At 46.3% G+C, this 11,698-nt stretch overlaps 2 protein-coding genes across 2 annotated transcripts in view; one reads left to right on the top strand and one right to left on the bottom strand.

Moving 5' to 3' along the window:
- RPE65 (retinoid isomerohydrolase RPE65) overlaps positions 1 to 1,958 on the top strand; it is a 7,373-nt gene extending 5,415 nt beyond the window's left edge. Inside the window, exons 11-14 of the mRNA XM_063166314.1 lie at positions 79 to 193; positions 298 to 392; positions 483 to 594; positions 1,044 to 1,958. Coding sequence (XP_063022384.1) covers positions 79 to 193; positions 298 to 392; positions 483 to 594; positions 1,044 to 1,195 — 474 coding nt within the window. The 3' untranslated portion in view covers positions 1,196 to 1,958. The remainder of the gene's footprint in view (positions 1 to 78; positions 194 to 297; positions 393 to 482; positions 595 to 1,043) is intronic.
- The window catches only part of LOC134423349 (biotin-dependent 3-methylcrotonyl-coenzyme A carboxylase beta1 subunit-like), a 21,844-nt gene extending 10,146 nt beyond the window's left edge, over positions 1 to 11,698 (bottom strand). Inside the window, exons 1-12 of the mRNA XM_063166313.1 lie at positions 11,088 to 11,698; positions 9,291 to 9,487; positions 8,261 to 8,439; positions 7,375 to 7,455; positions 7,013 to 7,191; positions 6,091 to 6,283; positions 4,974 to 5,065; positions 4,633 to 4,789; positions 3,991 to 4,113; positions 3,476 to 3,618; positions 3,059 to 3,140; positions 1,037 to 2,159 (exon numbers count right to left, since the gene is read on the bottom strand). Of these exons, the coding sequence (XP_063022383.1) occupies positions 2,076 to 2,159; positions 3,059 to 3,140; positions 3,476 to 3,618; positions 3,991 to 4,113; positions 4,633 to 4,789; positions 4,974 to 5,065; positions 6,091 to 6,283; positions 7,013 to 7,191; positions 7,375 to 7,455; positions 8,261 to 8,439; positions 9,291 to 9,487; positions 11,088 to 11,683 (2,106 nt within the window). The 5' untranslated portion in view covers positions 11,684 to 11,698 and the 3' untranslated portion in view covers positions 1,037 to 2,075. The remainder of the gene's footprint in view (positions 1 to 1,036; positions 2,160 to 3,058; positions 3,141 to 3,475; positions 3,619 to 3,990; positions 4,114 to 4,632; positions 4,790 to 4,973; positions 5,066 to 6,090; positions 6,284 to 7,012; positions 7,192 to 7,374; positions 7,456 to 8,260; positions 8,440 to 9,290; positions 9,488 to 11,087) is intronic.

The raw sequence follows: 11,698 nt of genomic DNA, 5'->3' as shown, positions 1-11,698 counted from the left end.
CGCTGTTTGCTACAGCTCTGTGCAAATAATCCACAACTTTTCTCCAATCCCTTGGGTGTTTGTTTCTCTTTGTCACAGGCTGACACAGGGAAGAACCTGGTCACCCTGCCCTACACGACGGCCACGGCGACGCTGCGCAGTGACGAGACCATCTGGCTGGAGCCAGAGGTGATTTTCTCAGGGCCACGGCACGGTACGATGCCAGCCCGGCTCCCCCAGGCCACAGCAGCCACGTGCTGCCTGCACACCGTGTCCCCCTAACCCTCAGCATTTATGCACATTCACTTCTCCTTGTAGCCTTTGAGTTCCCCCAGATCAACTACAGGAAGTACGGAGGGAAGCCGTACACGTACACCTACGGGCTGGGGCTGAACCACTTTGTCCCAGACAGGGTAAATATCAGCCAATGGGGGACGCCTTCGATTTGGGGACAACAAGGAGTATTTCTGAGCTCTGTGGTTGTGTGCTGTCCCCACCTTTAGCTGTGCAAGCTGAACGTGAAAACCAAGGAGACCTGGGTGTGGCAGGAGCCAGATGCTTACCCGTCAGAGCCAATCTTCGTTTCCCACCCGGATGCGCTGGAGGAAGATGATGGTAATGCTGGGGGTGGTGGCATTGGGATTGGGATTGGGACTGGGATTGGGATTGGGAAGGGCTGTGCCAGGCTGGCTGCAGGGCTGAGATGGGACTGGTATGAACACTGGGGGGAAATTTCTGAGGAAACACGGGAAAACTAAAACTACAATAGTAAAATTTTTGGGTTGGGAAGGACCTTAAAACTCATCCCGTTCCACCCCCTGCCATGGGCATGGACACATTCCACTGTCCCAGGTTGCTCCAAGCCTTGAACCTGGCCTTGGGCAGTTGCAGGGGCAGCCCCAGCTTCCCTGGGCAGCGTGTGCTGTGTCCCTGTCCCTCAGCATGGATGACTCTCCCGGGATTTCTGGTGCCCTGAGTGCCAGGGCTGCTCTCGCCTTGCCCAGCCGGGGTCAGACACAGCCCACACCCACCTGGGCCACACCCAGCGTGTTCTCACCTTGCAGGGGTGGTGCTGAGCATCGTCATCAGCCCGGGGGCGGGGCCCAAGCCCGCCTTCCTCCTCATCCTCAACGCCAAAGACATGAGCGAGGTGGCCAGGGCCGAGGTGGAGGTGAACATTCCTGTGACTTTCCATGGGCTCTTCAAGAGAGCGTGAGCACAAACAGCGACACCTGGCCCGGGCTTCTTCCAGCTCCCAAAGGTGCAGCCTCCGTTTACAGGTGACCCAAACTCCTTCCACAGCCCTTTGCATTTGTGGGGCTGCTTAACTCAGATCAAGCAGTTCAGTCTTGTCAATGATTCTTCAAAATGGTTAATCAGGTATTTTTTTAAATGCACCCTTTGGTACCATTTCCAGTTAAACCACAAGTTGGGGGTGGTGGAGAGGTTCTGTTTATGCAAAATTAAACTTTGTAGCTGCAGCAGAGCGAAAGAAGCTGAAAGAGCAGAGAGTAACCTCAACACTTTTACATGATGTGGTAACATAGTGTACAACTGGCTGTGCTCTGTTACATGGTTGAGAATTTTTAGCCTAAACTGAACGATTCTGGATTGAAACACCATCCTGGTCACTGCTGTGGTACCCTCAGAGCAATCCCAGTGCAGTTTTCCACAGCTGCTTTGGGAATCCCAAGAGGGTGGCAGGCAGAGTTTTGTTCTTCACCCAGGCTGCAAACTGCACACCTTCCCTTGTGTGTTTGCTCCTTTCTCTTTCTTTTGTCCAAGTGTCCTTGATTTCTGGATTTCATGTAAAAACATGGACATGAAAAAATCAAGCAATTGTTACCCCTTGGGCTGACTTTGCTTCCTTAGAGTGCTACAGATGTTCAGCTTAATCCTTCCTTCTCCCAAAATAAACTTTCTGCTGATGTTGAAAGAGGTTATTGTTGAGAATAAAAACTTCCTGCCAGCAGATTTAACATCGGGGATTCTTGTTTGTCTTCAATTGTTCAACACTTTTATTAATGGTATCAAAGCATTAGAAAACCTTTATACTCAGAGTTCTGGTAGAGGGTTCTGGTTTGAGGGGGCTGCAGTTACATCCTGATGATGGGATGGGGACGGGGAGACACAGCCTGGTACTTCTTCTGTTCCATGATCTCCAAGCACTGGGCAATCACCTAATTAAAAACAAAAACCAATACAAACAATGACCCTCAAACAAAACAAAACCCAACCAGTGCAACTCATTAGTTCTGAGCTTATTTTTATTTGTTCCTTCTGTTTGTGGAACACTGAACAAGGTAAAATTAACAGTTCAACTCTCTCTTATTTTCATGTGTAGCTCATAAAGTGGGAATTTCAGGGCTACAGGACTAAAGAAACTTCTTGGTGTTCTCTGTTATCAAAGTTCCCATAAACTCCATGAAAATATTTACCATCCACATAGTTCCAAAAATAGGCACCATATTTAGAAGGGTTGTGTTGTGATTTAACCCCAGCTGAAACCAGGACAGATTGAGATCTTCAAGTAAACAAACTTCAGAAGTGCAGAGAAGATTTTTATTGCTAATAAACAATCTAACAAGGAAAAATAAAAGAACAAAGGCAGCAGCTTTCAGAAAGAACCTAATGGAGGGAGGGATTTCTGCCAATTTCAAATCAATAAAAAGGCAGGGGAGCATCCCAAATGCACACAGCAAATTTAAAGCAGGAAGAGAAAATTGCAAAAAGCAACATCCCAGGATAAAAGAATGTTTTGGAAACAAAAGGAATTCTGAGGAGCCTGAACTCCAAAGAGTGAAGATATGGGTAATTATATGGAAAAAAGGGATTCAGATGCAGATTCAAATTGTGGTAATTCAAAGGAGAGGCTCAGTGTGGAAATGCTGTGGTCAATTCAAGAGAAACTTTTTTGATAAACTAATGGGGAAGAGCGAGGATGAGAATTACAGAGAGAAATTCCATGGAGTGAGAAGTGGGAGCCCCAGGTCTGGATTCAGCACATTGCCAACCCTGAGTGAGTCATGCTCACCCACTGTGAAATTGGAGAACAAAATGGCCTAAAAGGAAAACCCACCTTTCTGGTGTCTTGAGGTAGGATGATCCCATCATCCCAGAGCCTGGCAGAGGAGTAAAAGGCACTGCTTTCTTCCTCTAACCTGGAGAGGGCAGAGAATTGAACAGGCTTAAAAGCACAATAAAAACAGCAGAGCAGTGAAAAGAAATTACAGATGAAACAGGCAAATCCATCCATCTGAAGAGAATGGGCAGCACTGCTGTTAAAATGAGTCAGAAACCAGCAAATAACAGAGCTGACCATTCTGAGTAACAGGAAGACCCTAACAGAAAGACATAAAACTGTGTGGAAATTTAAAACATTTTTGCAGTAGATCCATGTTTGTTTCATTTGTTGGGATGTGTTGCTCTATAAGATGAACAAAAGTAGGTAATTGAACCATGAAATCCCTGTCGGGTTGATATTGAATGTCCTTACTTTGCCTTCAGCTGTTTTAGCTCCAGTTCCTCTCCTGTCCAGTCCCCAGCTGGTGGAACTGTGGGGAAATTTTGAGAATCCACAAGACCAACTCTTGCATTGGGCCACAGGAACAGAAAGTTTGGACTGAACGATCTCCCACACTGCAAGGAAAAAACCAAAGAAACAGAACAAACCCACTGAGATGAATCATAAAGAGGTGCCTGTGGGATGAAACCACCAAGGGCAAGGCAGGATGGAGCACAGGTGGATTTGTATGAGGACAGACACCCTGTGCTAGGAACCACCACCTCCCCACTGCCTTCAATATTTCTATTTTAATATTTCATTTTGAATTCCAAGCACTTCCATGTTTGATTCTTCCATGTTTGCTTCTCAGCAATCACATGCATTGTTGCATTTCTTACTTAAACATGAGTTCAGAGCTCAGTTCCCCAGCTGTGTTTTAGAAATGCAGTGACACTTGAGCAGTGTGGCAGGTGTGTCCCCAAGCCCTGGGCTGATGCCACCCATACCATGACGTAGCTGTCACTCCCAAAACAGCCTCCAATGACAATGGTTATTTTGGGAACAGCAGCACAGGCAACTGCAGCCATCATGGAGGCCTGGGCCTTCAGCCTGTTGGAATGAGCCTCTGCCTGGAATAAAAATAGATATTTTAGATCCTTTAAGACTTTATTCTAGATTGCCTCCACTCCCAACAAACTTGTACTTCTAAATTATTTATTTATTTATTTATTTATAATTCTGCAGAAACAGATCTGGGATCTGATGGAGGTTTTACTTTCCTTAGCCCAGGACAAATCCTACTGGGCTTTAATGCCTTCACTTTCAAAAGAGAAATAGCCAATTTTCTAGAGTGCAGAGTAAGCAGAGGAATCAATAACCTGTATTTCAATGTCAAAAAGCACTGCAAATCCCAAACTTTCCAGCTTGCCTTGCTAACTGAACAGTATCATTTTATACCAGCATCCAGGCCTGCTTAAAATTCAAGTGAGAATGTTCTTAAATCTTTCTGTTAGCAAAGTCATTACAAAGCTTCATCAAGAGTGGTTAAAGAAACAGTTTTCCTAACAGTTAATAATTCTGAAAATGTAACTTTAGGCCCAACAAGAACTCAGAGTTGTTGGAAATGCATTGAAGCAAACATGCCATACCTGTGAGATGCTTGCAGGCCCTGCTGGCTGTGGAGCAGTGTTTTGGAGGAAGAGGATGGGAATTCCCCTCTGGCCACAGAGCTGGACAAAGTGGCTGCCCTTGAGAGCAGCATCGTGAGCCAGCTCCCCATTGCTGGCCACTATCCCCACCAAGTGCCTACAGAACAAACAGGGACAGTTGGACTCCATGATCTGAGAGGTCCTTTCCAACCTCAGCAATTCCATGATTCTCCCTCTTGAGCCCTAGGAATGGCTGGAGTGGTGTGGGACCTGCTGAGGCCACAAAAGCTGTTGAGAAATGCACATGCAGCCATTTGGATGGGGAATGTTCCCAGCCATACCCTCCCACATGGCCAAATCCTGTCACCAACGTTGTCCCATAGGCAGCCTTGAATTCCTGGAATCTGCTTCCATCCAGCAGCCGGCTCAGGATCTGCAAACAAATACACAGACTTGACTTTACTAGAGAATTTGAGGTGAAAATAGGAGAGTTCTGCTAAAAGAAATGCTCTGTTCAAACAGCAGCAGACCTGAGTTATGCAAGATGAGCACAGAGGGTCTTTGGGTGACTTGCTAAATGCTCAATATGCACAAACCATCCAATTTGTGTGTAGTTTAATTACCAACTGTGTATTTTAAGACAAAGGCTAACTCCAAAATTATTTTAGTTTTACAAAGCACAGCTGTTCCTGTGCATAAAAATGTAAAAAAGCAAAAACCAAATCCCAGTGTGTGCAGTTTCAGATTTTGTGCGTAAGAAATGTTTGGTTGATATTGCTCATGCTTTTCTCCAACACAGTTAAAAGCTGCCTTCAAAGCTTTCTACAGTCAATTCCCTCGAGTGCAGGGATTTACCACTGGAAAAGGTACTGCATTCACATCCTTGGAGACAAAATCTCATGTAGAACACAAAGGAAACAGCGTGGGCAGCTCTGCATGTCTCTGCTTCAGCTTTAGTTCCATCCCAACGTCAAACAAGTGTGATTTGAGCTGTGTTGTTTTTTCAGTCAATAATTTCACCATTTCTTTTACATTATTTCAATGTTTGGGGGGAAGAAACAAAAAGGCAGGGGAAGGGAAACACAGACATGAAAGGGGTGTATGCTCTCAAGGCAGCCAACACAGTGCAAGACATAAAGCAAGCATCCCAACAGTGCATGGAATCAGCTGGGCAACGCTGGCACAATCTGGATTATTTTATCTCCAGCAGGATTTCAGGTATTTAAATGTTTTTATAATAAACATTTAAATATTCTATAATAAATATAAATTATTTATTATAAATATTTTAATAACAAAATTAAATATTTTCTATAGTCCCACAGAACTGTTGCCATCCTGCTTTATTTCAAGCTTAAGACAGGCTGGCAACAGATGAGGTAATAATTCAGAATAACACCTGGAGCTGTGGGACAGAGCAGAGTGAAGGATGCAGGAAGGAAATCCCTGTTCCCTTACCAGTTTGACAGGAAGAGTGTAGCTGTAAGCCAGTGGTGCCAGGCCCAGGAGCTCCTCAGGGCTGTACAAGGGACTGTCAGGCTCCCTGTCCTGCTCTGGCACTGGCTCACAGTTTAAGGTAGAGACAATATTACGAATGCACTCATAGGCCTCCTTTTCTGAGGGTGCAAAATGGTCACTGCAGCCACTGACTCTGGGAGAGAGAGATATTAATTAGCATTGAATTAATGAGTTCTATATCCTGAGAGAAAACCCAAACTCTAGGAAAAGAGCTGAGAGTCTCCAAATGCCCTGTGGAAATACTGTGTGATTTGTTTCTGTATGAATGAGCTGAAAGCAGTCACTCAGTGGAATTTCTGGGCAGTCCAATCCCAAATCAAATTCACAGTAAGGAGTTGATCTTCTCCGTGACTTTTGTGTTTATCTGGATTAAAGAAAGACCTTGGGATTTATTTTTTGCGATGCTGTTGTTGCAGACAGTATCAAAAGGGAAAAGAGGAAAGCAAGCTTCAGGAATTATTTCAAACTAAGTGGTTGCAGCCAAGATATAAGGACAGGAATGTATTCCATGTAGCATAATTGGGTTAAATATGTGTATTCTGGAAAACACTTGGAAAAGAGGAGATAGCATCCCTTTTCTGTAGCTGCTCCCTGTGAGGCACAGAGGAAATTACTTGCCTGAAGTCGTTCAAGAAGTATGTGGAACAATAGAGATCCAAATCCAACCTGTCCAGTCCCTGCCTCACCCCATCAATAACCTCATTTTACTTCCATTTGGCTGATTTAACCCAAACCCCTGAACCTGAGAAGGCAAGCCAGTGTAAGCACAGGTTCCACTCTGATCCCTGCTCTGAAATGCCAATTCACATTCCTTTCAGGCTGAGCGTGCTGAATTCCCTGCTTTTGAGAAATCTCCACCTACTGTGAGTGAAGCCTGGCTCCTCCAAGCTCCTCAGGAGAGACATCTTCTCCCGTGGCAGCTTTCACCAGGGGCGGCCCAGCGAGGAACAGCATCCCAATTTTATCAATGATCACGGATTCCTCGGCCATGGTGGGCACGTAGGCACCTCCAGCCACACAGGAGCCACACACCACGGCCACCTGAGGGGACACACACACAGCAGTGCTGGACAGGGGACAGGAAAGGCAAAGCCAAGCCCAAAGTTGTTTCAGAAATGCACAAAGTCTAAATCACTAAATCACAGCACTTGGAGAACAAACCAGAAATTTTACTACCCATTTACACGTTCCCTACACCCCCTTGCATCCCCCATGCCACTGTACCTGAGGGATTCCCATGGCAGACATGATTGCCTCGTTGTAGAAAACTCTGCCACCATGCATCTTGTCAGGAAACAGCTCTGACTGAGGGGCAGGGAAAAGAAAAAGGGATTTTTAATGGTAACTATGAAACTTGATGCTTCCTCTTCACTCCATTCATTCCCAAACACACCAAAACTGACACTGGGAAGGTCCCCATCAATAATCACTCCTGATTAATATTTCATATATTTCATATACAGCATTCATTATGGTATTTATTCCTTTATATGTTGTCAAATACCCCAAAAATACCTATTTGCTTTGAAAGCACAGGTTAAGTTTTGTGACTTTTCTCTGAAATCAATATATTCTACACAAACTGACCGTAAATGTAGAGAAGGGAAGGGTGGTAGTTCTACTTCATCTGTGAAATCCCTTTGGCAGTTTCATTTTTTGCTTAGTTTTGGATACAATTCCAGGTTAACTTCCAGGTAACTTTTAAAATTTAATAACTTTAATTAACTTTAAAATTCCAGGTAACTTCTCCTGTGTGCTTGCCCTCCGCTGGAGAGAGAACAACTACAGTCTCTATGACAGGATGATCTCTGCATTTCATAGAAGAACCTGTTCACATTCTTATTTTGCAGTCAGAATTGCAAAAACTCCACATTTAAAGGCCACAGAGATGAGTGCACCTCTGGCACAAACAGGACAATAAAATACAGAACACTTTAGAGACTCTGGAGTGAAAATAGACACCTCCCACTCTGTACTCATTTATCAGACACAAAAGCAGCTCAGCACACTCACTGGAGTTTCCAAGCTCTGCTCAGGTGGGAGGTGCAGGGCTAGCCCAGGTGCTGAAATAAACACTGCTATTTTGTGCTCTGCAGAGTGCCAGCAGTACCTGCAGGGGCAGGAAGGCTCCCCCACTGTCCACCAGGTGCACAGACAGCAGCCTGTTCTCCATGGCAATTTCCTGGGCTCTCAGCTGCTTTTTCACTCCAATTGGGTAAATGGTTCCTCCTTTCACAGTGGCATCAGCCGCAAAGAAGACACACCAGATCCCACAGATTCTGCCAATTCCTGCAAGCAGTACCACAGATAGTTATCAGGGCTCTCTAAAGCAATAGGTAAAGCAAGGGGGGGAAAACCTTTTAACTTTATCAGGCGTTTTTCTCAGTAATGCTACATCAAGAAGCTCCAAATTAATATGAAATTCTCTGGAATGACAGTATTTAAAAAATAATCCAAATGACAGAAAAACCTCAAATAAATTTACTTACTTCTGGTGACAATGTAACAGAAAGAAATACACTGTAACTATCCCTTGAGATAAAAGGGAAGGCAATTAAAAATTACCCCTATAAAACTGAAAAGTATAACAATCTGTGATGATAAAAAGGGTTTTCATACTGTTCTTCTAGCTACTTTTTGAACTGAAAACACTCTTCAAAACGCAGTTTCGCTGATATTGAATGAAATTGAATTTCACTGAACTTCAATGAAATTTCATTTTGAAGAGCTGTTCCAGTTTAAAGAGACAATGTCTGCATAGAAAATGCAATTGTCTGTGATTTGAAAAACACTTCCAAATGGATGTCACAGCTCCTGTCTCTCACAGTAACTTTGTCCTCTCTCCTTAAAGAGGCAACAGCTGATTTGACACATCACCCTACATCATGAGACAAAAATTAGTGAGTGGTAAGTGGAATTACTAAATCTAGAAGAAATTAAAAACTGTTCTTTCAAAAGTTTCTCCCATTATGGTAAAACAGCAGTGGCTGAGCTCCTCCCTGCTGGGAATAAGAACTGGACAAAACCAGCGTTCACTTTTCCTAGGAAAGCACTTCAGACGCCAAAATACCCCATAACCTTCATTCCACGCATCCTTTCCCCCCCGTTTCCCTCTCCCAGAGCCCCCAGCACGCCGTTACCCGTGAGGCAGCCGGCAGCAGGAACATTCCCGTAGGGCATGTGCAGCCCTGCCAGCGGCGACAGCTCCAGGAAATCCGCATCGTCCAGCAGCAGCCGGAGGCGCTCCCGCACGAACAGCTTCTTGTTGCGCTGCGTGTGCCGCAGGACGGCGTCTGCTCCCCCTCCTTCCTTCACCCGCTCCAGCAGCTCCGAGTACCTGACGGGGAAAATCCAAAGTTTCACGCATGGGAACGAAGCTGCGGTCACACGCTGGAGGGGAGGATGGCTTCCAGAGGGACACGGACAGGGGACAGGTGGGGCTGGAGGAGCCTCAGGAGCTCGACACGGCCCAGTGCAGGTCCGGCCCTGGGCTGGGAAAATCCCAAACACAAACACGGGCTGTGGGAGAAGGGATGGACAGGAGATCGGGAGGATTTGGGGTGTTGGTGGATGAGAAGCTCATCCTGCCCTGTCCAGAGGAACCCATGGAGCTGCTGCAGGGCTGGAGCCCCTCTGGAGCCAGGCTGGGACACCTGGGGGTGCTCACCTGGAGAGGAGAAGGATCCAGGGAGAGCCCAGAGCCCCTGGCAGGGCCTGAAGGGGCTCCAGGAGAGCTGCAGAGGGGCTGGGGACAGGGATGGAGGGACAGCACACAGGGAATGGCTCCCAGGGATGGATGGGACATTGGGAACTAGGAATTGTTTCCTGTGAGGGTGGGCAGGCCCTGGAATAGAATTCCCAGATTTGCTGTGGCTGCCCCTGGATCCCTGGCAGTGCCCAAAGCCAGGGTTTAGAGCACCTGGGACAGTGGGACGTGTCCCTGCCATGGCAGGGGTGGCACTGGATGGGCTTTGAGGGCCCTCCTGACCCAAACCATTTTCCTTACAAGCTACCCTTTAGCAGATTGAGCTTAAATATATTGCACAGTTTTCACACAAATCGCATGAAAATGAAGATAAATTCACATTTTCAGATTATTGTTTTTCCAAGGTGTAGTAAAAAGCAAAGGTCTATTATTTAAAGCAAACGTTTCACTTTTGTTATCCAAAAAACTGTTTAATAAAGCTAATAATATAATATATAATAATGAGGCTATCATAATGTGCCTGTCCTAATTCAGCATGAGCCTCCATGTTCCACCTGCTCTTGGGAATAATCCAGCCAAGAGCTTTGGGTGTGACTCTGTGATCTGGGTGGGCTCCCTGCACACAATGGAGTCTGGAAAAACTTCGAAGGAAAAGGATTTTACTCATGTCCTCAATGCCACCACAGGAGGGCACAGTGTGTTTTCCAAAGCTTTGCTTCCAGCTCGTGGATTACTCCCCTGAACAAAGGCCTTTGCAATTTTGCCATCTGATCTTTCGGGACAAACGCATAAAACACATTTTGTCGTTTTATCTGTAAATGATGATGGACAGCAGCACCCATCCCCTACTCTGTCAGGAGTGTGTGAGTCACCATTTACGTCTTTGCATTCAAAATGCAACATGCAACAAATGTTACATAGGTCTGGAAAAAGTATTTCTTGGCAATATGTGCAAAACAACACATGGCACTGTTTCAAATAGTTTGCACCTTGGGTATTTCAGTCAACATTTCATGGACTGGTTTGTGTCGTAAGGGACCTCAAAGCTCATCCAGGAACACCAGGCTGCTCCAAGTCCCATCCAACCTGGCCTTCCAGGGACTGAGCAGCTACATTGCTTCATGGGGCGAGTATTGTACCATGTTAAAAATTCCTAAAGTGCCCGTGAGTGACTCTTACACCATGTCACAAATAGCAGCGCTCTAAAAACCCCACAAAACCGCTTTATTACCTTTTAATCACAGCCTCGCTGTTCCTTAAATTCTCTTGGAACACGTGTCGGTACACGGCAGGGACGCGTCCGTCTAGAACAGGGAACGTTTTGGGATGGCGCCTGGATTTGGGTTTATTACTTAAAAACCGGCGGGGAGGCAGGTGCTGTGTCCTTCCCCAGCGCTGCCTCGGCAGCGGCAGCTCCCGATATTCCCTCTGGAGCAGGCAGAAAGGGGTTTTCTCTCGATATTCCCTCTGGAGCAGGCAGAAAGGGGTTTTCTCCCGATATTCCCTCTGGAGCAGGCAGATCGGAGTTTTCTCTCGATATTCCCTCCGGAGCAGGAAGATCGGGGGTTGTTCCTGATACTCCTCCTGGAGCAGGCGGATCGGGGTTTTCTCCTGATATTCCCTCTGGAGCAGGCGGGTCAGGGGTTGTTCCTGATACTCCCCCTGGAGCAGGTGGTTCGGGGTTTTCTCCCGATATTTGCTCTGCAGCAGGCGGGTCTGGGGTTTCTCCCGATATTCCCTCTGGAACAGGCAGGTCAGGGGCCGCAGTGGCACGGAGGGCCCGGGGCGCCGCCGGCCCAGGGCGCACAGCAGGCCCGGGCTCCACATCGCCCCAGAACTGAG

Source organism: Melospiza melodia, chromosome 11 (assembly GCF_035770615.1).
Source record: "Melospiza melodia melodia isolate bMelMel2 chromosome 11, bMelMel2.pri, whole genome shotgun sequence".
NCBI classification, from domain to species: Eukaryota; Metazoa; Chordata; class Aves; order Passeriformes; family Passerellidae; genus Melospiza; species Melospiza melodia.
Note: the sequence above shows the minus strand (reverse complement) of the source record. Positions and strands in the feature narration are given on the sequence as shown.